Raw genomic sequence first — 22969 nt, 5'->3', positions numbered from 1 at the left:
TAATTCAGGGAATGCATTAAAAAAATGACTTTAAAACCCCTTTCAGACTGGATCAGTTGTTGGTTGCAGGGCCGTCTTTAAGGCAGGGCAAAAGGGGCAGCTCCCCTGGGCCCTGTCATTGTTGTGGGGCCCAAAGCAGCTGTCTCATACTTGCCAACTATCCTGGTTTAAATTCCCTTGTCCCTTGAAGTTTTAGTCCTGTGCTGTGTCCCAAAATCTCAGTGTGAAGTGCTGGTACTAATGCTGCCCAGCTCTGCCCTATTATTGTGTACAGATGACTCACCTGCAGACCTTGTGTTTACATGTAAATAACCGGCATTCATATGTAAATAGTGGCAGCATTACTAAATAGCTGCGGCCGGTGGCATAGATATGTAAATAAAGGTGGCATTCATATGTATATCATGTTTCCCTGCAGTGAGAAGATGATGTGCTGTAACCTCTAGCAATCAATCAGTGAACATACAGTAATCTCTAGCAGCAAATAATTTGCTGTAACCTCTAGCAACTAAACAGTGAGCCGTAATGTGTGCTGCAACCTCTAGCAACCAGTCATTAAACAGTAAAGATATCTTGTAACCACTGGCAACCAATCGCAATTGCTGCCTGATCTAATACAGTAAACTAATTTTAAGTCTAGCTGCTATTTATTGTATGTCTCAGAGCAGATGGAGAGTGAAATTGCACAGGGGGGCCCCAAGAATTTTTTTGCCCGGGGTCCAATCGATATTAAAGACGGCCCTGGTTGGTTGTGATGTTCAGTGATCATTACTTGCATTCATAGTGGATTTTGCTTCTATTCGTTTTAGAGTGAAGGAGGGTTGTAAGTAATAAATATTAACTCTTATCTGATACAGTAGATTTTGCAGGTTGTATTGCAAATATAATATTAATTCTGGATAATTTAAAAGATAACAGAATTGCAAGTATGCATGATTTTAAACTAGCAATTTTAAAAGTGTTTTTTTATTAAAAATATGCTTTTGCTCTGAATTAATTATTTGTATAAAATCTTTATTTGACAAATAAACGCTTTCATACAAGGTTCATCCCTGACATGACAGTTTATCAAGTAAATTATACAAAGAAAAAGTTTGTTTAGAAACACCAGAATACCATAGCAGGACAGTCAGACCCTTTTTAGGGTCCGTTCACACAGGGGCAACACGACTTTCAAAACGACTTTTGGAGGCAACTTGGACACGACCTGAACAGGACTTGGGGCGACTTACAACACGACTTTAAGTCGCCCCAGGCCAGGCGACTTTTGCCGCGGCCAATCAGAGAATGAGCTCTAAAGAGGGAACTCCACGCCAAATTTATGAAAAAAAATTTGGCGTGGGTTCCCCCTCCGAGAGCATACCAGGCCCTTAGGTCTGGTATGAATATTAAGGGGAACCCCCTACGCCGAAAAAGCGGCGTGGGGGTCCCCCCCAGATCCATACCAAACCCTTATCCGAGCACGCTACCCGGCCAGCCAGGAAAGGGAGTGGGGACGAGCGTGCGGGGCCCCCCCTCCTGAGCCGTACCAGGCCGCATGCCCTCAACATGGGGGTGCCTTGGGGAAGGGGGGGCGGCGCAGCCCCCCCACCCCAAAGCACCTTGTCCCCATGTTGATGAGGACAAGGGCCTCTTCCCGACAACCCTGGCCGTTGGTTGTCGGGGTCTGCGGGCGGGGGGCTTATCAGAATCCGGGAGCCCCCTTTAATAAGGGGGCCCCCGGATACCGGACCCCCACCCTATCGGAATGAGTATGGGGTACAACGTACCCCTACCCATTCACCTGTGAAAAATATGTAAAAAAAAACACAACACAGGGTTAAAATAGTTTATTGCACAGCTTCGGGGGTCTTCCGTCTTTGGGGGTCTTCTCGCCGGACTCCTCCGCTATCTTCTGCTAGCTCTTTTGCTAGCGGAGGAGCCTGGCTTTCTTCTTCGCCGCCGCCCTCTTCTTCCGACTTCGGGGGTCTTGGTTCTTCTTGCCGGGCCACCGCTTCTTCTTTCAGCTCTTTTACTAGCGGTGGACCGGTCTTCGGTCGCCGCCGCCGCCTTCTGTTCTTCTTCTTCTTCTTCTCCTGGAGATGTTGACTCAACGCTCTCTCCGGCCGCAATGCCAGGGACGCGGTGCGCGGTGACTTATATAGGGACAAGGGGCGGGGTCGCCGGTTGATGTCACATGGTGTCACGATGTCACAGTCCCGGAGGATGCTGGGACTGTGACATCGTAAGGGGCGGGGTCACCATGTGACATCAACCGGTGACCCCGCTCCTTGTCCCTATATAAGTCGCCGCGCACCGCATCTCTGGCATTGCGGCCGGAGAGAGCGTCGAGTCAACATCTCCAGGAGAAAAAGAAGAAGAAGAAGAACGGAAGGCGGCCCCCCCTTCCCTAAGGCACCCCCCCATGTTGAGGGCACGCGGCCTGGTACGGCTCAGGAGGGGGGGGGCGCACGCTCGTCCCCACCCCCTTTCCTGGCCAGCCGGGTAGCGTGCTCGGATAAGGGTCTGGTATGGATCTGGGGGGGACCCCCACGCCGTTTTTTCGGCGTAGGCGGCTCCCCTTACTATTCATACCAGACCTAAGGGCCTGGTATGCTCTCGGAGGGGGAACCCACACCAAATTTCTTTTCATAAATTTGGTGTGGAGTGCCCTCTTGAGAGCTGATAATTCTGTCAGAGTCGCCTCCATATAGACGGAGATCCGACTTGGAGGCTACCTCCATTGAAATCAATGGGTACCGGTCGCCTACAAGTTGGATTCAAGTAGTACGGGAACCTTTTCTGAAGTCGGAGCGACTTCAGTAGTGTGCATTAAGACGGCTCTCATTCACTTACATTGCTTTTTAAATGTTGTCCGACCTGAGGCGACTAGGGGCGCCTGAAGTCGGATCGGAGTTGCTCCTGTGTGAACGGACCCTTAGAGTAGGGGTATACACATAAGTTGCCTGTCATAATTCCTAAAGCAACCTTGTCACCTTAAAACAATCCATTAAAAGATGCCTGCAAAAAAACTTTTAAACATTTATGTGTCTTGCAAAAAGCAAGTCAGAACTTTGCAATCTCCAGGCACTAAAATCCTCTGCAGGATCAACAGCATTTGACACTTCTGAGAGTCCCCTGCCATGCAGCTGTGGTTCTATCTGCCATCTCTAAACAGTTGCAGCACACAGTAAAGACAAAGGGTTAATCAAAGCAGTGTTAGCACACAGGATAAAAGGCATACAACACTCCTGAAGAAAGTGTTTCAGAGATAAAGATTCTGCCTTCTTTTATTGGATTATTTTTAACCACTTCAATACAGTGCATTTTCACCCCCTTCCTGCCCAGGCCAATTTTCAGTTTTCATTGCTGTCGCATGTTGAATGACTGTACCCAACAAATAGAGCTTTCTTTTGGTGGTATTTCACCTCTGTGGTTTTTTTTTTTTTTGCGCTATAAACAAAAGAAGTGTGGCAAGTTTGAAAAAAAAAACACAATATTTTTTTACTTTTTGCTATAATAAATATTACAATTAAAAAAAACAAACAAACAAAGTTTTTCCTCAGTTGAGGCCGATATGTATTCTTCTACATATTTTTGGTAAAAAAAAGAAAAAAAAATCACAATAACCGTTTGCATGCAAAAAAAAGACGATAATTTGCCCGATATTCTCATTGAGTGTACAAGGCTTCACACAGGCACAATAAAAGGGTCAAACTCTTTCACAATGTGTTTACCCTTCTCATCTCCATTACCATCTGTGTTAAAAACAATAAAAACACTTTTGTGATAGAGTTCCACTTTAACACAAGATTACATTTTTTTTTTTACCCGAGATTTTAGATGTATTTTATTCATAAACATAACATAATCAACAAGTTCAGTGTATGTAACAATTACATTCAATTCACACACAAAAACATTTTTTGAGTCATCTATAAATAAAATGTGGTTTTAACTATACATTTGCATGCCTATGTTTTTTTTTTTTTTTCATTTTTAACAAATCATGTTTTATTGAAAGTACACAAAAAAGACATGTTGGGCTTTTAAAAGCATACAGTATATTCAAATCATAGATACAAGTTGGCATACACATCATAGAACCATAATGGTAGAAGACAATAAACAGCTGAATAAGTAAGCCTGACCATACATTATACAATTTTCTTGTACAATTTTCCTTTAGATTTACCAAAACCATATAGTATGAGGTCAAACCTAAACACTTTCAATGTGTATGCAATCAGTTGAGCCCTTGCAATACATAGTTGAAGGTCTCTAAATCTATAGGAAAACGAATAAGAAAATTGTATAATGTATGGCCAGTTTAAAGGAGATGTCCAGCCTGAGCTTGTTTGGCTGGACTTCTCCTACGGGTCACAGGAGTGCAAATCGTTTTGCAGTCCTGTGACCCATTTCAGCAGAGAGCGGGCTGAAGTCTGCTCTCTGCTGACATCACGGATATCAGTCCAGGCACCTCGCCATTGGGACAAAGTCTGGATCTGTCAGGTGCATGGACTGATACCCGCCTCAGCCTCTCAGCGAGCCACTGAGAGACTGAGATGGCCGCCACAGCTCAGCACTCGGGAGCTGATTGACAGTCAGTAGATTTCTGCTTGGGGAGCTGCAAGAACCGAGCCAACGGCGATGTTCGATCGCTCGGTTTGCAGTGCAGAGCCCCTGGGGGACAAATGCAGCATAGGACTGATGCTGCATCCACCTAGGTAAGTATGAAACTGCAAAAAACAAAACAAAAAAACATACTTCTCTTTTAAGCCAGAGCAATTTTCAAGTTGTCCCCAGCCCTCACCAGTGTGCAAATAGTTATTGGTTGTATTGGAAGTATCTTGTCATATGTCCTTGCTATTTTTTGGAAGGTGATTAAAATAAATCCACTATACTGAGACTGTTCTGTTATCTTTTTTCCAATATTCTCATTACCACATTTCCTGCAATAAAAAGAAATATAATTGTGAGTGATCGTGCATCCCAACAATCCAATTAATGAAGAAGCTGCATGGCCAATGCTTTACACCAGAGGTCTGTAAACTTTCTATACAAAGGGCCAGTATACCATTTCTTCAGACTGTAGGGGGGCTGGACTGTAGCTATTGGGAGTAGAAAAGGTCCCAACATCAGTAAGAAAAAATAATGCCCCAACGTTTGTTTCATTGGGAGGTATTGTGACCCATTGTTGGTATCAGTGGATCAAATAGTGCCCCAAGGGTGGGATAAAAGCGAGCAAAGGGCCACATCTGGCCCATGGGTGGCAGTTTGGAGACCCCTGCTTTACACAAAAAAGCCCCCATCCAAAGAGATGTTATTTATAAATGTGCTCTCCACTTTGCTGACTATTTGAACAAAAGCAAGCCCCACTTTAATGTACAAGGGGAAAAAAAAGGTTTTCTGGAGGGAGAAGAAACCTTTAACATGACTTTGACAGGTCACGATTATGTCTCTTCTCCTATCATATTCAACATTATGCAGGCTTAAGTTAGGTAAAATGTGGAGTACAGATTTGATTGCAACAAAATACACTTCTATATACATTACCAACTTATACCAGACCCATTGAGGAAGATTATATTTGATATTTTGCTTTTTATTATTATTATTATTATATTTATTATTTTACAAATTTTTACCGTATGCCTACCGAAGTGTTTGATTGCTGACATTTTTTTTCCACCAAAGCATTTTCAATGTGCCCTACCAATCCTAAGCCAGAGACGATTCATTATTTTTATATGAATAAGATGCAAAACTTTCTCCCTAGCTAAACATCTTAACTTGCCCCATTTTATATTTTTTCCTCAGTCCCTCTACTTTTAACCTTTTTTGTTTACATGTTCTCATCCCTACCCTGCTTTTCCATATTATTGAGACATTGATTGCTGTGGGTATACATGCATGTTTCAGGTCAGTGTCTCACAAAGTAGTACCGTATTTGCCGGCGTATAAGACGACTGGGCGTATAAGACGACCCCCTATTTTGCCAGTGAAAACTTAGGTTTTGGGCTATACTCACCATATAAGACTACCCCCCTTCGGAGGCAACACCATTTAAAAAAAAACATCAGAAACGTAAAAAAAAAACACATCAGACTTAACATCAGAAAAAACTTGTGAACTACAAGTCCCAGAGATCCCACAATTGGCAGGCAGCAACAATGAATCCTCTCCTCCAAAGCACCATAAATCTAACCTGTATTTTTGGGGAGATCTGGAGCTGGATGTGCAGTACAGGATGCTTTAATATGTAGAGCGCCAGGTACACAGTATATGATGCTGTGTTAGTACAGTAGGGCCAGGAACACTGCAGAATACAGTGTGCATACAATGTGCACCGCTAAGCCAATCATGGTAGGCAATGTATTTTACTAATCTGTTGATTATACAAAGCCTGTTCGAATTTGCAGTGGCTGTGACGTCATCAGCCCGCGCCGCTCTCATTGTACTGTATCCTGCTCGGATTGGCAGAGGTTGTTACTCCAATCCGAGCAGGCTTAGCAAGGCTGTATTCATCAACAGAGTGCATCGGCCGCCGGGATTGGCTGAGCGGTGCATACTGTATGTATACAGTATTACCGAGCACTCGGCGGGCTGAAATCCATTGCGGCCACTTCATACCCGGCGTATAAGACGACCCCCACTTTTTGGCTGTGTAATTTAGGTGTAAAAGGTCGTCTTATACGCCGGAAAATACGGTAATAGGAATATTAAAATGACAGCTCTGGACAATTTTTTTTTTAGGTGCAACATCAGCCCAAACAGTCTTTTTTGATTAGAATATGTATTTTCCCTGTTTGCTGTGACCATCAGGGCCACATAAAGCATTTATACAGCAATAAAGCATTTATTTGTGAGCGTAGGAATGGGTTAGAAACCCCCTTATATTTTATTTCTGTCTGTGCCCTCCTTGGGGAGATTCCCTCTATTTTCTGTGTAATTATTTAGACAGGAAGCAAGTGGGGAATTTGCAAGTGGCATGGGATGTAGCCCTTCCCTAATGCAGGGCTGCATTGACTTTGCTGGGAATGCTGACATCACACTTAAGATGGCGGAGCCCAGCAGCAGTCTCAGGGATGTCTATACAAAGAAAACTTTTACAAATGCTGTATTTATTGGCGTATAACACGCACCTTTTCACCCTGAAAATCGGGTGCAAATAGTGTGTGTGTGTTATACGCCAATACTTCAATTTTATCTGCCTCAGAGGGGGCAGGGAGGGGCGAGATGAGCGCCGTCAGATTACATACAGTGAGAATCTCCTGTTTACTTGGTTGCCTCTGTAATAGGAAGTCCCTTCTCCTGGGCTGCCATTGGACCACGGTTCTGTCTATCATAGGAGATTTTCACTGTATGTAAGCTTGTCCCGCCCCCCTCCCGGTCCCCTCTAGGCTGCAGATGGGCATTGATCAGGCTGCACTGATGGCAATGGTGAGGCTTCTGCATTAAAGGCAATGGTGAGGCTGCTGCATTGATGGCAATGGTGAGGCTGCTGAATTGATGGCAATGGTGAGGCTGCTGCATTGATGGCAATGGTGAGGCTGCTGAATTGATGGCAATGGTGAGGCTGCTGCATTGATGGCACTTATGAGGATGCATTGATGTGGACTGATGGGGCTGCAGCATTAATGGCACTTGAGATGCTGCAGATGGGCACTGACCCTTATTTTGCTTCAAAGTTCCTTATTTAAAATTATAATTTTTTCCCCGAAACTTCCCTCTTAAAATAAATGTGTGTGTTATACGGCTAAATAACATTCCTAAATTACATAAAATGTACATATGATCTTATAGGAATATTTTTGTTTAAATGAATGGTCTGCAAAGGTCATTTTAAGTATTGCAAGTCCTAGTAAATGTTCTTCCTACCTCTAGTTCAAGAAGGCAGGACCTCCACATAGTCTCTTTCATCAACCTCTGCAACAGAGAAATTACATCAGTGCACAGTGTAAATGGTGCTGCTAAACAATAAACCTAAATTCATGCATATATTATCATTAGTGGAGAATCACCCACAAGCAATTGTAAGCAGGTTCCTGGGTTTGGATGCTACCCTTGGCAGATCAGCCTTTGCCTGCTCCCCCATATTACATCTCTTATTTTGCCCTCCTTAAAGTGGTTGTAAACCCTTACAAACCACTTTGACCTACAGGTAAGCCTAGATTAAGGCTTACCTGTAGGTCCAAGAAATATCTCCTAAACCTAGAGATATTTGCCAAAACACAGGCGCCGCTGTCAACGGCGATATGCCGCGAGTGACGGCTCCCGTGCGCATGCGTGGGAGTGATGTTATCGCGGCTTCGTCGAATGACAGCACCGGAGCAGCGAGACCCACCGAGAAGATGGAGGCTCCGTACACAATTGGACAGCGGTGACTTCGCTGGCTCCTGTGTCAGGTAAGTGACACATAATGGACTACTATGCGATGCATAGTAGTCCATTATGCTTTACCTTTGCAGGGAATCAAAGAGGAAGTAAACCCATCAGGGTTTACTTGCTCTTTAATGAACAGTAATGCATTCATCTTTTGACTGATGTGATACAAACGGAATTGGTGTACTTCCAGCTAGAATTAACTATTCAAAAGCTGGCTGAGGGTACACAAAGTAAATTCTATTAATCACAAACTTTTTATAGGCTAAGTGAACCCAAACAATACAATAGGCATTTAGATCACACCCAGACTAATTTTGGAGAGCTAGTGTGCCAGCAACTTAATTAGAAAAAAGGCTTCTGCTTTAAGAATTCATTAGAGAAGGAGTGGTTGTGGAGACTCACTACTGGCACTGTTCTTTATTTAATTTTTAACCTTAAAGTGGTAGTGAACTCCTGAATTTTTACCTACAGGTAAGCTTATAATAAAGTTCAACAAAAGCTCAGTGAACAGCCAAAATTTCTGTGCGTTCGGCAGGATGTTCGCCCACTGAGCGCAAAATTAATATGTTGTTAGGTGCAGGGCCGGGAACCAGGCCGCTGCTTCCTTCAAAATGAATGAGTCATTAGCTGTCAGCGGTCTTCCCCACTGACAGCTGAAAGAAACAAAAAATTGCCGGCAATACAAAATAAAAAATGCTGTGGGGGCCCCCCCAGTCCATACCAGGCCCACGTCAAACTTACACAAAATTGGCATGGGGTCCCCCCAAAATCCATACCAGACCCTTTTGCAAGCACTCAGCCTGGGAGGCCAGGACATGGGGGCACGAGCTGAACCATACCAGGTTACACGTCCAGATTATCATAAGCCCCCTGCCCACAGACACCCACAACCACAGTCCAGGGTTGTCAGGAAGAGGTCCTTGTCCACAAGGTGCTTTGGGTTGGGGGGACGCATGTGGCCTGGTATGGTTCAGGAGGAGGGGGCTGCTTGCTTGCCCCCCCCCCCCCTTTCCTGGCCTAACAGGCTGCATTCTCAGATAAGTATCTGGTATGTATTTTAGGGGAGACCCCAACAGCTTTTTAAAAAAAAATTCAATAGCCTGTGTCACGAAGTACATTTAAATGCATTTAAAAGCACCTTGTCCCCATGTTGATGGGGACAAGGGCTTCTTCCTGACAACCCTGGGCTGTGGTTGTGGGTGTCTGCAGACAGGGGGCTTATCAGAATCTGGAAGCCCCTTTAACAAGGAGGCTCCCAGATCCCACCCCCCATGTGAATAAGTAGGGCTTTGCCCCCTTGTGATATCACTGACCGGTGCATGCTGGTTGGTGATGTAACAAGGGGAGGTGCCACCAGGTGATGTCGCTAGGTTGCTCCGCCCTTACCTATATAAGAACTGTCAAACGACAGAGCCTGCAGTAGGCAGTTAGCCTTCACTGATGTTTTTTTCTTTTTGGGTTCCACGTTAGCAGCGGGTGGAGGATCTACATCGGGGGACATTGTTTTTTTTTTACTTTTTTTTAAATAAAGGAATTGTCAAAGACTTGTCTTCTGATTGTTTTTTTTTTTTTTTACACTTTTTTTGGTGAATAGGTAAGGGTACAATGTACCATGGGGGGGCAGGATCTGGGGTTCCGATAAGCCCCCTGCCCACAGACCATCACAACCACAGCCCCGGGTTGTTTGGAAGAGGCCCTTGTCCCCATCAACACGAGGGCAAGGTGCTTTGGAGTATGGTTCAATTCGTGCCCCCATTTCCTGGCCTCCCAGGCTGCATGCTCGGGAAAAGGGTCTGGTATGGATTTGGGGGGGGGGGGGGGGGGGGGCAGACGCCAATTTTTTTTTTATTTTGATGTGGGCCTGGTATGGACTGGGAGGACCCTTGATCTTAAATTGCCTGGGTATAAACAAAGCTTATTATGGCACAAGAGAACAATGCAGAAGGTTGTAGAGCTCACAGTCATTGACCTTAATACTTTGGTAGGAGTGCTTATAGAGAAGGTAGTATGTGAGAAATGAGAAAAAAACTATTACTTTAAAAATACTTAGCATAAAAAAACAAGACAGTACTGAAATTAATATATTTCAGAAGCATCTCCTGAAATTGCCTATTGCATTGGCCTCCTCTCTTCCTCCTAGCACACTTCCAATTGATTGATTGATTCCATTCAGTGTGATGGGCCGCCTAACTGACCAATAGCAAAATGTGTGATGGACACAAGGCTTGTAGTGAAGAAATTTGCATAACAGATCACCCTAGATTAGGCATCACTAAATGGCAGACAGTGGTCCAGATTCAAACCGAGCCACGGTCCCATCCAGATCCACCAACACGACACTGGTTAACGACATGAGTTAACTGGTTGCTAGGATGCAGGGCAGTCCTGAAAAACAATCACCAACTTGTTAATATGAGAAGTGCAACCCAGGTGCTCCTGCTTTTGCCCTCTACCTAATGCTGCTGTGCTTCCCACCTTCAATCCAAAATGTTCCTACCTCTTGCTCTCCACAAGGTAGGAGAGTGAAGGTGGAGGGGGGGGGGGTGATGTGAAGGGGGGCAGGATACAGTACTGTGTGTGGGAGGGGGGTGATGTGAAGGGGGGCAGAAGACAGTACTGTGTGTGGGGGGGTGATGTGAAGGGGGCAGGAGACATTACTGTGTGTAGGGGGGTGATGTGAAGGGGGCAGGAGACAGTACTGTTGGGAGGTCATGTGAAGGGGCAGAGGACACTACTGTGGCGGAGAGAATGACTGGCGTGAGGGTTGAGGACACTGCTGTGAATAAAGGGAGTGTGTAAAGTGAAGGAAGTTCACAACACTACTGTGAATGGGGTGGGGTAATGTAAAGGGGGCCTGAGAACACTACTGCAAAAGGGAAACCGTGATGTGAAGTGTTTTCTGCGGGGGGGGGGCTGAGCACACTAATGTATGAACAGGGTTGTTATATAGGAGGAGAGGGCTGTGATGTGAAGGATCATTGCAGGAAAATGTGATTCGGACCTCTGCAGGAAGAAAATTTTACTGACTGGACCTCTGACCTAGATTATAGGGCTCCCAGGTGCTCAGAAGTAAATGTATAGTTTGCATGTATTTTTTTGGTTGCAAATTAGACTATAATGTTCAAAAAATTAATTAAAAAAATATGCGAATAAACTTAACAAGGACTGATGACTTTTGCCACTGCAGCTGTTACCTGAAGTGCATGGCAATACTCCCAAAGGTGTTTAAACAAATTTATATAGTATAAGCCTCCAGCACTTCCAGATGTTTTTTTTTTTCCCATACTGCAGTGTTCAAAAAGAAACACCTTGTAAACCAAAAAGTACACAGGGTGCCTCACTGGTCCCCTCCTGGAAATGAAGGCCCTCCCTGACCCCCCTAAGACTAATGACTGGGGCAAGACACTCTGGTTCACCTAGCCAAAAGGCCTGGTAGACCCCTCTCCTGGTGGCTAGCCGAAGCCAACCACCGAGTACCAGGCAATGCGACGTACACACGAGCGGAATGTCTGGCAGAAAAAACTCTTTTTTTTTTTCCAAAATTCTGACGGACCTAGAAATAAAACATGTTCTAAATATTTCCGACGGAACCAATTGCTATTGGGAAAACCGCTCGCCTGTATGCTTTTTCCAAAGGACCTAAAACGACACATGCCCTGCAGCAAGTACGAGACAGAAGCTATTGGCTACTGAACTCCCTTTTTCTAGTCCCGTCGTACATGCTGTACGTCACCGCGTTCTTGGCGATTGGACTTTGATGTGATCGTGTGTACGCAAGACAGTTTCAATGGAATTCTGTCGGAACTCCGTCGGAAAAACCTTTATTCCGACTGGAAAACCGGTCGTGTGTAAAGGGCATAAGGAGCTCTCCCGAAGAGAGCCCACCCCAGTCAGGGGAAGAAGGAATCTAAGGGTCACCCATCCTTCCCCTAGACCTGCACCCTACCATCCTTGGTGAGTGAAAATGACACACATAAAAAGTGTAGTGAAACAAAATGTGGAGAAAAAATAAATAAAGGTGACAATGTGCAATACAATTGTTAGGCCTGATAACAATAATTACCCAAAAGACTCCATAAAAGGTACAGGTTTGTTAAAAAAGCATTAAAATGTGTTGATGAGTATTATTTAGTGCCCAGTCTTTCTTGGCTTCATGCTGAGAAACTCACAATGCAGTGCATTCAGTCCTTCGGTGAAAAAGTGTTTGTCATAAGTATCCTCAAAGGCAGAAAAAAACTGCATCAAAAACCTGGACTGGGCACCAGTTTAGTACTCTCATAATGACATACCTGCATATGTGTCTCCTAATAAAAGTATGCGCTTGAGTGATCCTTTAAGCTGCATTTGAGTTTTCTCTGCTTCATTCTTGTTTACAGGGTAGCTCAGGGAATGCATCAACCCTTTGTTTGATTTTTCATAATAGGCGATGAGGTCCTTAAGGTTGGGGAAGTATTTTTCTTCTACACCTTTAGCTGCCTAAATAAAAAATATCGACCAAAATTTGAATTTGTAGATCACATAAATTAACCTATCTTGATTGTGATAACATTGGACCTTCCAGTAAATATTCAGCATTTACAGACTCAATAAATCATTTTTTATTTTAAATGTGAATTATTTCACTAAAGTTTCAGTTAGTAGTTATTTGAAGATATGATTTCATCAAAACTCTCTTCATACACATTAAGCAGCTGAATTCTTAGTAAACTAATTTGCTTTGCTCACAAGTAAGGCCACACCCCTTTCTGGCCTATTGCATAGTGACTTTATACAGTATATCTTAGCATAGTGTAAAATAAATGGTAGTAATCAAGTACTGGGGACATGTACATATGCACATTACAGAGATTGGTTGGGCAAACAAATTGGATGATGACTGAGTGCAAGATTCTCCATATACCATTTTTTCAATGACATGCATGCACACAGACTGTGGCATTATGATTATTAAGTGGTACATTTAATATATTAATGACATTATAACAATTTAATATCCTTTTATAAATGCATGTTAATGTAGCGCCGGCTTCTGAGGAGCATGAGCTATAGCTTTTTGAAAAGCTACAGTTGGATTTTAGGGCTAATTTTGCCAAATGATGGTTTCAGTGCCAGTCTAGCTGGACTGCACTGAGTTATACTTGGCTGTGGGTGTCACCACCAGCAAGTGGTAGAACGCAGTCTATTTAGGTGTATTGAGTACCATTCTTGTCTCAGAACCAGCGTAGTGGGAGGGTTATCCTGCTGTGCATTCTGGGAGGTGGTATTTAAGGTACTGCGATCACGTGCTTCTGGTTTATGGTCCAGAAGAGATTTTCTGTCTGTTCGGTCCTTGTCCTCCTGACCAGCCCCCATGGCCCTCCTGGCATGGGGTGCAGATCCATGCAATTCCGAGTCTCTTGGCTGGATAGCCTGAGGCGAAGCAACTGCAGGGACAGGCCTGAATGGATATGAGGTCATAGGGATTCAAAGGTGGTCTGGTGCCATCTCAGATAGGGAGAGGCCCAGCAACTGGAGAAGCATCCAGGGGAGGACACTTTGGGAGAAGGCCATGCATAAGGCTGGTTTCTCAGAAGGAGCCTGGAGGTTCAGTTGAAGGACACTTTGTGGATCTATATTCATACGGTATTGCCGGACCGGCTGAGAGATACTGGTACCAGGGCTGGACTGGGACAAAAATTTGGCCCTAGACTTCATCATGGCCGGCCCACTTTAATTTTGAGTGTCTCCATCAGCACTTCCCCTTACATCAGAGTGTCCTCCCTCTCCTCCCCCTCCCACGTGTACTCACAGTTTTGAAGGTAGCTTCTCATTCCTCTCTCCAGTCATGTGATAAGTGACAAGTAATAAGGGGAGAAAGGATGGAACGTCTGCCAGCTGTCTATCTCCCTCTGCAGGCTGGAGGGAGCAGAAAGCCTAATGCTCTCTCCAGCAAGTGATGGCAGCCGCTCCTCCTAACAGGAGTGAAATTGCAATCACTCACTCTCAGAGAGGAGTGGCTCCAGGATTGCACCTGACCGGCCCACTGAGCCATCGGCCCACCGGGAAACTCCCTGTAGTCCCAATGGCCAGTGCATGCCTGACTGGTACCGTATCATAGTTCTCTAAATGTATCTAGGTACCTCAGTTACATTTAAGTCTGTGGCAGAGACTTTTATTTCTCAAGTGTTCTACATTCAAGTCTGTGGCAGAGACTTTGCTTTACTTAACACCTTGCTGGCTGCTAGGCCTAGTAAGAGGAGGTCTGTCCGGAGGTTGTGAGAATCCAGCTGTGAAATGTTTATTCTCTGGATTTTGCAGTTCCAAAAAAAGTACTTGAACTCTTTTCTAACTCTCTACCTTTTATTAAGAAACTGTGTTATCTTCTAAAAATAAATAACCAGAAAGAGGATCCAGTGTCAGTTTCTGCATTTCTTTGGGCCATCTACCACGGGAAACCCTAGACAGAGGCGAGATCAAGAAGGTAACGGTAAGCCCAACAAAACCAGCAGCTCCTTCGGGGGTCAGTGCTACATCATTGTGCTAATATATATAAAAAAAATTGCTGATTTGGTAATGCTGACATGTCTGTTTCATAACTAAAGGTTTACATTTTAATGGTAGATCCACATTAGGGGCACGTTTTAAAGCAGTAGATTTGACATTCACAAAACATTCATTGCAGGAAAATCAGTCACTGTAAAAACACATACATCTGGGAGATACACTTGCAGTGAATGTTTTGTGAATGCTACTGCTTTATAAGCAATACGTGGAATACTATAACTAAAATGACATACACAATATTGTATGACCCTTTCCTTTACACGCACATGAACGGTAAAGGCATCCCAGTCTTAGTCCGTAGGGTTCAATATTGAGTTGGCCCAACCTTTGCCGCTATAACAGCTTCAGCTCTTCTGAGCTGTCCACAAGGTTTAGGAGTGTGTCTATGGAAATGTTTGACCATTCTTCCAGAAGCGCATTTGTGAGGTCAGGCATTGTTGTGGACGAAAAGGCCTGACTTGCAGTCTCCACTCAAATTCATCCCAAAGGTGTTCTTTTGGGTTGAGGTCAGAACTCTGTTCAGGCCAGTCAAGTTCCTCCACTCCAAACGTGCTCATCCATGTCTTTATGGTCCTTGCTTTGTGCACTTGTGCGCAGTCATGTTGGAACAGGGAGGGGTCATCCCAAACTGTTCCCACAAAGTATGAAATTGTCCAAAATGTCTTGCTATGATGATGTCTTAAGAATTTTCTTTACTGGAACGAAGGGGCCAAGCCCAAACCCTGAAAAAAAAACCCACACAATAATCTCCCCTCCACCAAATGATTTGGACCAGTGCACAAAGCAAGGTCCACAAAAACATGGATGAGCGAGTTTGTGGTGGAGGAGCAGTCCTGACCTCAACCCGACTGAACCCCTTTGGGATGAATTAGTGCAGCGACTACGAGACATGCCTTTTCGTCCAGAATCAGTGACCGCAAAAATGTGCTTCTGGAAGAATTGTCAAACATTCCCATAGACATACTCCTAAACCTTGTGGACAGCCTTCCCAGAAGAGTTAAAGCTGTTATAGCTGCAAAGGATGGGCCAACTCGACATTGAACTCTATGGACTAAGACTGGGATGCCATTAAATTTCATGAAGACTGAAAAAAACAAAACAATGAGCTACCAGGTGTAACCAAAATCATTTGTATGGATAAATAAACTGACGAATAAAGCTGTAAAAGTACTCATGCACTATTCTGTGTCTAAAACAATACATTTAAATATAAAAGATGGTGTACTGCCTAAATGTGATTAAACAATAACTAATCTTCAAAATGATAAAGCTGCCAATCCCTGTAGTGTCACCACATACATAAAGATAGTCCCGCAGCTGAGGGACAAAGAGGGAACGGCGCAGGGACAGCATGACTTGTGTGGACTACACAGTCATGCTGTGAGGAAGAGGGGCACAAGAGGCTGACTGGATGCAGGCACAGGTGGCAGCTATAATAGACGAAAGGAGAGCAGCACTAAACGGGGGGGGGGGGGGGGGGGTCCGGTGACTCCACGTGGGCGACGTTCACGGCTGCCAGAGAGATTCAGCCCTGATACCTCACCTGGTGGTCACAGGATTCAACAGGAGTGCAGGAGGCAGAATGGCATCCAGCCAGGGGGATACAAGCAAGATACAGCACAGAGACCGGAGTGCAGGTATGGGGGAGCACATGGCCCCTCCCGCAGATGCCATGCCATAACCAGGCAGCAGGGGCTGCGCAAGGAGGTCCGAGCAGCCATCCAGCTCGACGGGGGTCAACAGGGTCTCAGGTGGCTGGCCAGGGGACCGTAGTGGCCAGCAACCCTCCAGTGCCCAGAGGGAGAAGAGTGAGGAGCATGGTGACAGTAGTGAGCGGAGAAAGGGAGAGGACGAACGAGGCCCACACTGGGCGGAGAACCAGAAGTCCTTCGAGGCGGGCAGCACATGAGTCTGGCGTGACGGCACAGAGGGAAGGACGAGAGCAACTACGCAGACCCCCGGCAGCCAGAGCAGGAGCTTCTGGTGTGCAGAACGTGGTCGCTCGGCGGGTGAAGAGCAGCGACAGATCGGAAGGGGAGCTGTCCGGGTCGGAGAGGGACAAGGACCAGGGACATATGTCAGCGGGGGATTCCTGGAATGGCAGCTGATGGGCCCAGTCCAGGGCAGCACGGTGAGTGCACTTCTTCTTTATCTGTTTGTTCTTTATTGGAAAAGCTATTGCAGTAAGGCAGAGAAGTGGGATCCCAGAGGGAGGGAGGCTTAGTGGGATCGAGCGGTGTCAGGCCCTCAGCAGAACAGCCCAGGGAGTCAGCAAATAGGGCGGCGGGACAGGCCTGCAGGAGTTGTTGTTGGGCTTGCAGGACTTGGTTCAGCGTTTTGAGCGGACATCGGGGGTCAGGTCGTCGCCAGCATGTATGTTTAGGATTGCTGAGTCGCATATTTGCCCGGTGATCGCGGTGCATTCATTCAGGGACATGCGGCCAGGTTTATCGGGCTCCTTTTTAATGCACGAGGATGGGTCTGCCTTGTCCAAGTTTCAATTTATCGCAGTGTTTAGAAAATGTTTGTCAGCGGCCGGGTACAATCCAAAAAACGATTTTTCGCATTCTTTCTGTATAGGTGCGGCCACGGAGGAGGCGCAGGCCGGTCTTAGTGTGGAGGCAGTGAAGCGCATTGGGAGATTTAAGCTGTATATCCGCCCACATTTATTACAGATTTAGGGAATTTAGTTTCAGGTTGAGTTTAAGATTTTTTGTGGGAAGTACTTACTGTTTGTGTTGTCATTTTATTTGTTCACAGTTGAAGAAGTGGGCCTGGTTTGGATCTTGGGCCACTCCTCCGTTTACTGGGGGCCAAAGGGGCCGATGTTCGGCATAATGGTAGGCAGCTGGGCATCCCCAGATAAGAGGCTTAGGACAGATGGATTGGGGTTCCGGGCATGCTTTGGAACAGGGTGTGGTCGGAGGTCCATAGGTTCGCTTGTTGGGACAGGGCCCCGGCCGTTCTGGTGTTACATGTGGATTGGAATGACATGGGCGCCAGTTCTATGAGCGATCTCATTCGGGACGTAAAGTGTGATTTTTTACATCTACGGGCAGCCTTTCTGGGTATGGTTATAGTATGGTCGGATATGGTGGACAGGACGTCCTGGAGGTGGGCTTTGTCAGCTAAAAAGGTTGATAGGGCCCGAGTAAAGTCAATAAGGAGGTCAGCAGGTTTATTAGGAATGGGGGTGTAACTATTCGAAATAAGGGAGCTGGAGGTGGAGACATGGAGATACCTTAGGAGCGATGGTGTGCACCTTAATGAGGTGGGTACCGATCTCTGGGTGCTAGGTTTACAGGAAGGTATACAGAGAGCTTTGAGGGTGTGGAGGTGCTCACAAGGGTAAGGTTTTACCCCTTGCGTGCTGTGGCAGTGTTTTGGGTCTGTGAGGAGGAGGAAATGTATGTTATATGGATATATAACATGGTTGGTACCCATCTGTGGCATGGGGGTTATAATGTACCTTCCAGTTATGAGGGGTTAACCAGGAGGGGGTAAAAGTTAGATCACTGCGAAGGTTGGATTACCGTCTCACAGTCTGGGAGTTTGCGACTGGAGGCCTAAAAAGTTAAACAAAGTTTGTCTCAGTGACCAGTGGTGGGTGTTCCCCTCCATGACCCCTGGAAATTACTAAAGGTTATTTAAAAGTTATTTTAAAAAGTTATTTATTTAATTTATGTTAATTTGTTAATAAAAAGGCCGTCAAGGCCATTTACTCCATAACCTTGTCATGTAATTTGTGGGATGTTGTTGAAGGGATTAGATATGGGGTTTATGGGTGGCTTGGCAGACTGGGGGTATAACTCCTCCACAGGTCATGAGTGAAATCACAATGTGTGGAAAGGCACTGAACCCATATAAATAATCAAGGGTTCACATATATAAATACACAGGCAGGATATTATGCTGGAAATTAATATCACAAGTGTAAAAAGATTCACATAAGTGGTCACCATAAAAATATAAACCAACCCAGTGAAAAGTATATAACATCTATTCAAGTGCCAAATATTATAAGGTGACTTTAAAAAAAATGCAAAATATGTAAAAGTTCAGAGAAAAAAATTGTCAAGAAAAGCACAGTTGAAAGTGACAGTGCTGAAAAAAAAATCCACGTCCAGTGATGCTGTATTGCTCATGCAGTGTTTTAATCCAGGGAAGTGAGTGAAACCGATCAATAATGCAATAGCCACTCACCTCAATAAGGAGAACATCAGGCAATGATATGCGATCTCCGTCATTCAATCAGGTGACCGATCAGTTCATATATATAAAAGGCAATTAAACTCCTTATGGTGTAGTATCAAAGCTGAATGTATTATAAAACAATGTAGCAATTTACAGTTTAAAAATCAGACATCCAGAAATTTAAATAATCTGAACTTCCGGTCTCACCTTTCCATCTCGTTCATTCAGAGGAAGCTTTCTGTTCATTGTGAAAAATGCAAGGCATTCTCTGAATGGTGCCCATGTTGAGCGAATTACCCCAATAGCACCTTGCAGCAAGGCAGCAGCTCGGCACAGGACCCAGAAAACAGCAAGGATCACTGTAGTATTGGCAACTACTACAGCGACTCTCCATTTCCACTGAGACCGACCAAGTATGAATTATGTATACCCCCATTGTTCCAAGCTGGACCAATATAACGATGCAAAACATATCTGGAATTCAGGTCTAAAGAGGAAGTAAACCCTGCAAGGAAAAAAAAAAAGTTTTCCCCTTCCCTGCAAAGGAAAGGCATAATGTGCTAGTATGCATCACATACTAGCACATTATGTGACACTTTCCTGCAAACAAAGCCCACGCCGTCCCCTCTGCAGACCGCATCCATGTATGCCCCTCTTCCTTCTGGGACCTCACTCCTGCACATGCGCATGGGAGCCGCCAATCACGGCACTCGCTCCTAAAGAAACGTCATGTCATCTAGGTGAGTATAATTGTTTTGTTTTTGTTTTTCCAAATTCCATACTTCTCTTTAAAAGAAAATGTTTCAAGTAAGTTTATATTGAATTGTCAAATATAAACATTGTTTGTATTGATTGCTATCGCAATGCAGATGTTATAAAATGAAAGTTTATGTGGTGACCATAAATGTCTTTTTAGCAATGTTACTTTATAAAACCCATTTAAGCAAATGCATTGAGACTATTCTATGATAGCATTTTAAATATTAGCACAGGGACAACACTGGGGGGTGGGGGACCTGTGCCTTAGGCACCGCATTGAGAATGGCGGCATTTGTTAGAACCGATTGACAGTATTAAATCCTCCTGCTTCTACTGAAAGCCAGCTGCTCCTCCTCTCCCTACCACCAGCTTTCAGAGGCTGCTGGAAGGAAATAGAGCCCATCGGTTCTAGCAAATGCCGCCCCTCTGCTTCATGTCCCCCTTCCTTTTGCAACATGGCATTCTTCTATGGTAACACCCTCTGCAGCACCTGGCAGGAGAAGCAGCACTGTGGGGGATGTTGAAATGTTAACAGTGCACCTGGAACCTTCCTTTTACTTAACCTTTGGCGTGCAGGTATCAGCTCACAGACTCAGGATTGAGGTGAGACGGGCATCTTTCCTGGGCAGATAACGTCCTGTGTGGAATCAGGCCACCCTCAGTGTGTATTCCTGCCTAGCCTGCTGGCACCAAAGGAACCGCAGCAACATACTGTAGGAAGTGGCACAGTGACTGCAGAGGTGGGTGGCAATTGGGCAAGATGTGGTGAAGGAAGGGATATGGAAGTGCTCTTGGCGGGTACTGAGGTGTACTAGGAGATGAAGAAGTGTGCTGAGGGGTAAAAAGGTGTTTTGGGTGTTCAAGGGTTCTGGGGGGTACCAAAGTATAGTGGGAGGTCAGACGTGTACTAGGGGTACAGAAATGTGCAGAAGTGTGTGCCGGGGAACAGAGATGTGTTGCGGGGTACAGATGGGCTATGGGGAACACATACGTTTGCTGGGGGTGGGAGGAGTTACAGAGCTGTGCTGTATAGGGCACAGAAGTGTGCTGACTGAGGTACAGACGTGTGCTGGGGGACTTATCACTCACATGTTCATTAACCACTTTCAGACCTGACCATTTTGCTGGCTTAAGACCAGACCACTTTTTCCGATTCGGCACTGCGTCGCTTTAACTGACAATTGCGCGGTCGTGCAACGTGGCTCCCAAACAAAATTGATGTCCTTTTTTTCCCATAAATAGAGCTTTGTTTTGGTGGTATTTGATCATCCCTGCGGTTTTTATTTTTTGCGCTATAAACAAAAATAGAGCGACAATTTTGAAAAAAAAAACGCATTATTGTTTAGTTTTTGCTATAATAAATATCCCCCAAAAATATATTTAGACCGATACGTATTCTTCTACATATTTTTGGTAAAAAAAAAATCGCAATAAGCGTTTATTGATTGGTTTGCGCACAATTTATAGCGTTTACAAAATAGGAGATAGTTTTATGGAATTTTTATTAATCTTTTTTTTTTTTACTAGTAATGGTGGCGATCAGCGATTCGGACATTTTTGATACATTTTTGGAACCATTGTCATTTATACAGCAATCAGTGCTACACAAATGCACTGATTCCTGTGTAAATGACACTGGCAGTGAAGGGGTTAACCAGGGGGGTGGCAATGTAGGGGTTAAGTGTGTCCTAGGGGAGTGTTACTAACTGTGGGGGGCTGGGCTGTATGTTAGCGAACACTGATCTCTGCTCCAATCACAGGGAGCAGAGATCAGTGTCACGTTGCTAGGCAGAACGGGGAGATGCTGTTTACATCGGCATCTCCCTGATCAGCCTCCCCGTGAGACGACGTGGGGATCGAGTCCACCGGACCCGCGGCCGGACTCATGGGGGTCCCTGACCAGGGGTCCCGATGGCAGGGCGGCAATTACAAATGGACCTACCTTGTACATCGTCGTGCGCCGGTCAGGAAGTGGTTAAGCCTAGGTTCACACTAGAATGCTGTGCAGGAAACCTGCGATCCATGCATGTTTTTTATCATCAAATTTAAATCTTACTGCCTGTGCAATATGCAGCGGTCATCAGTGCAATCTTAACACCCCATACACAGGTCACAAAATCAGTGCATTTGGGGGCGTGGTTTCGCTATGCAGCAGTGAAGACGTGTTGTCTCTGAGCTCCGGCCCTGACCCCGTTTTCAACGCACTTTCTCGCCGCATGAACACCGCCACACGACCGGGAACGATGGGCAGGAGAACCGGCAAGTCCTTGCCGAAAAAGGGCGCTCCCAATGGCTCGATTAGGCGCTTCTTAGCGGAGCCGGACGAGGTAGGAGATATGGATGGCCTAGGCCGCTCTCCGTTGAACTCGAGCGGGATGGCTGGTCCCGCCCCCCGCCTCAGGCCTGAACACAGATCTCAATCCCCGGCCTCGTCGGCGGGCTCTGACGGGGAAGAGTGTGGAACGCGGCACTCGGAAGTGGCATCACTGGTGAGCGGACTCCCCACCAAGTCTGAGCTGGCCTCCATGCTCTTAGGGCTCGAGAAATCTATTAAGCGGGAGGTGTCCGCTGTCCGCTCGGACCTTGCACAAGTTCTGGACCGGGTGGAAGAGACGGAGCTGCGACTGGACAGACATGCGACCGCCATTAGGTCCTTACAAACGACCACCCGCTCGCTTGCTATAGCTCACCGGTCGGCCCTCTACAAGATCGAGGACCAGGAAAATCGTAATCGACGGAATAACATCCGTATCCGTGGACTACCGGAGGCGACCGGTGATGAGGATCTACTCCCTAGGGTCCGGGGTATTTTTAACGGTATCCTAGGGAATGCAGCGGATCACCCTCTAAAAATTGACCGCGTTCATAGGGCCCTTCGGCCGCGTAACATGGCCATGGAGAATCCGCGGGACGTGATCTGCAGGGTGCACTACTTTGAAGAAAAGGACCGCATCATGAACAAACTCAAGGGGACGCAAGTTTTGGACTTTGATGGGGCATCGCTTTCCTTTTTCCCCGATCTAGCCAGAGAGACTCTGGAGCGACGCAGGGCACTGCGGCCCCTAACTGAAAAGCTGCGCTCAGCCTCCATTAACTATCGCTGGAG

The 22969-nt window shown here is 45.6% G+C and overlaps 1 protein-coding gene across 1 annotated transcript in view; it reads right to left on the bottom strand.

Annotated features, from left to right (window-relative positions):
- Nucleotides 1–2645: 2645 nt before the first annotated feature.
- The window catches only part of SH2D1B (SH2 domain containing 1B), a 37081-nt gene continuing 16757 nt past the window's right edge, over nucleotides 2646–22969 (bottom strand). The window contains exons 3-5 of the mRNA XM_077482441.1: nucleotides 12657–12843; nucleotides 7861–7908; nucleotides 2646–4931 (exon numbers count right to left, since the gene is read on the bottom strand). Coding sequence (XP_077338567.1) covers nucleotides 7868–7908; nucleotides 12657–12843 — 228 coding nt within the window. The 3' untranslated portion in view covers nucleotides 2646–4931; nucleotides 7861–7867. The remainder of the gene's footprint in view (nucleotides 4932–7860; nucleotides 7909–12656; nucleotides 12844–22969) is intronic.

The sequence above is a fragment of the Lithobates pipiens genome, unplaced genomic scaffold, assembly GCF_037356315.1.
Source record: "Lithobates pipiens isolate NorthernLeopardFrog02 unplaced genomic scaffold, aLitPip1_a1.2 Scaffold_16, whole genome shotgun sequence".
Lineage (NCBI taxonomy): Eukaryota > Metazoa > Chordata > Amphibia > Anura > Ranidae > Lithobates > Lithobates pipiens.
This window is presented reverse-complemented; position numbering and strand designations above follow the sequence as displayed.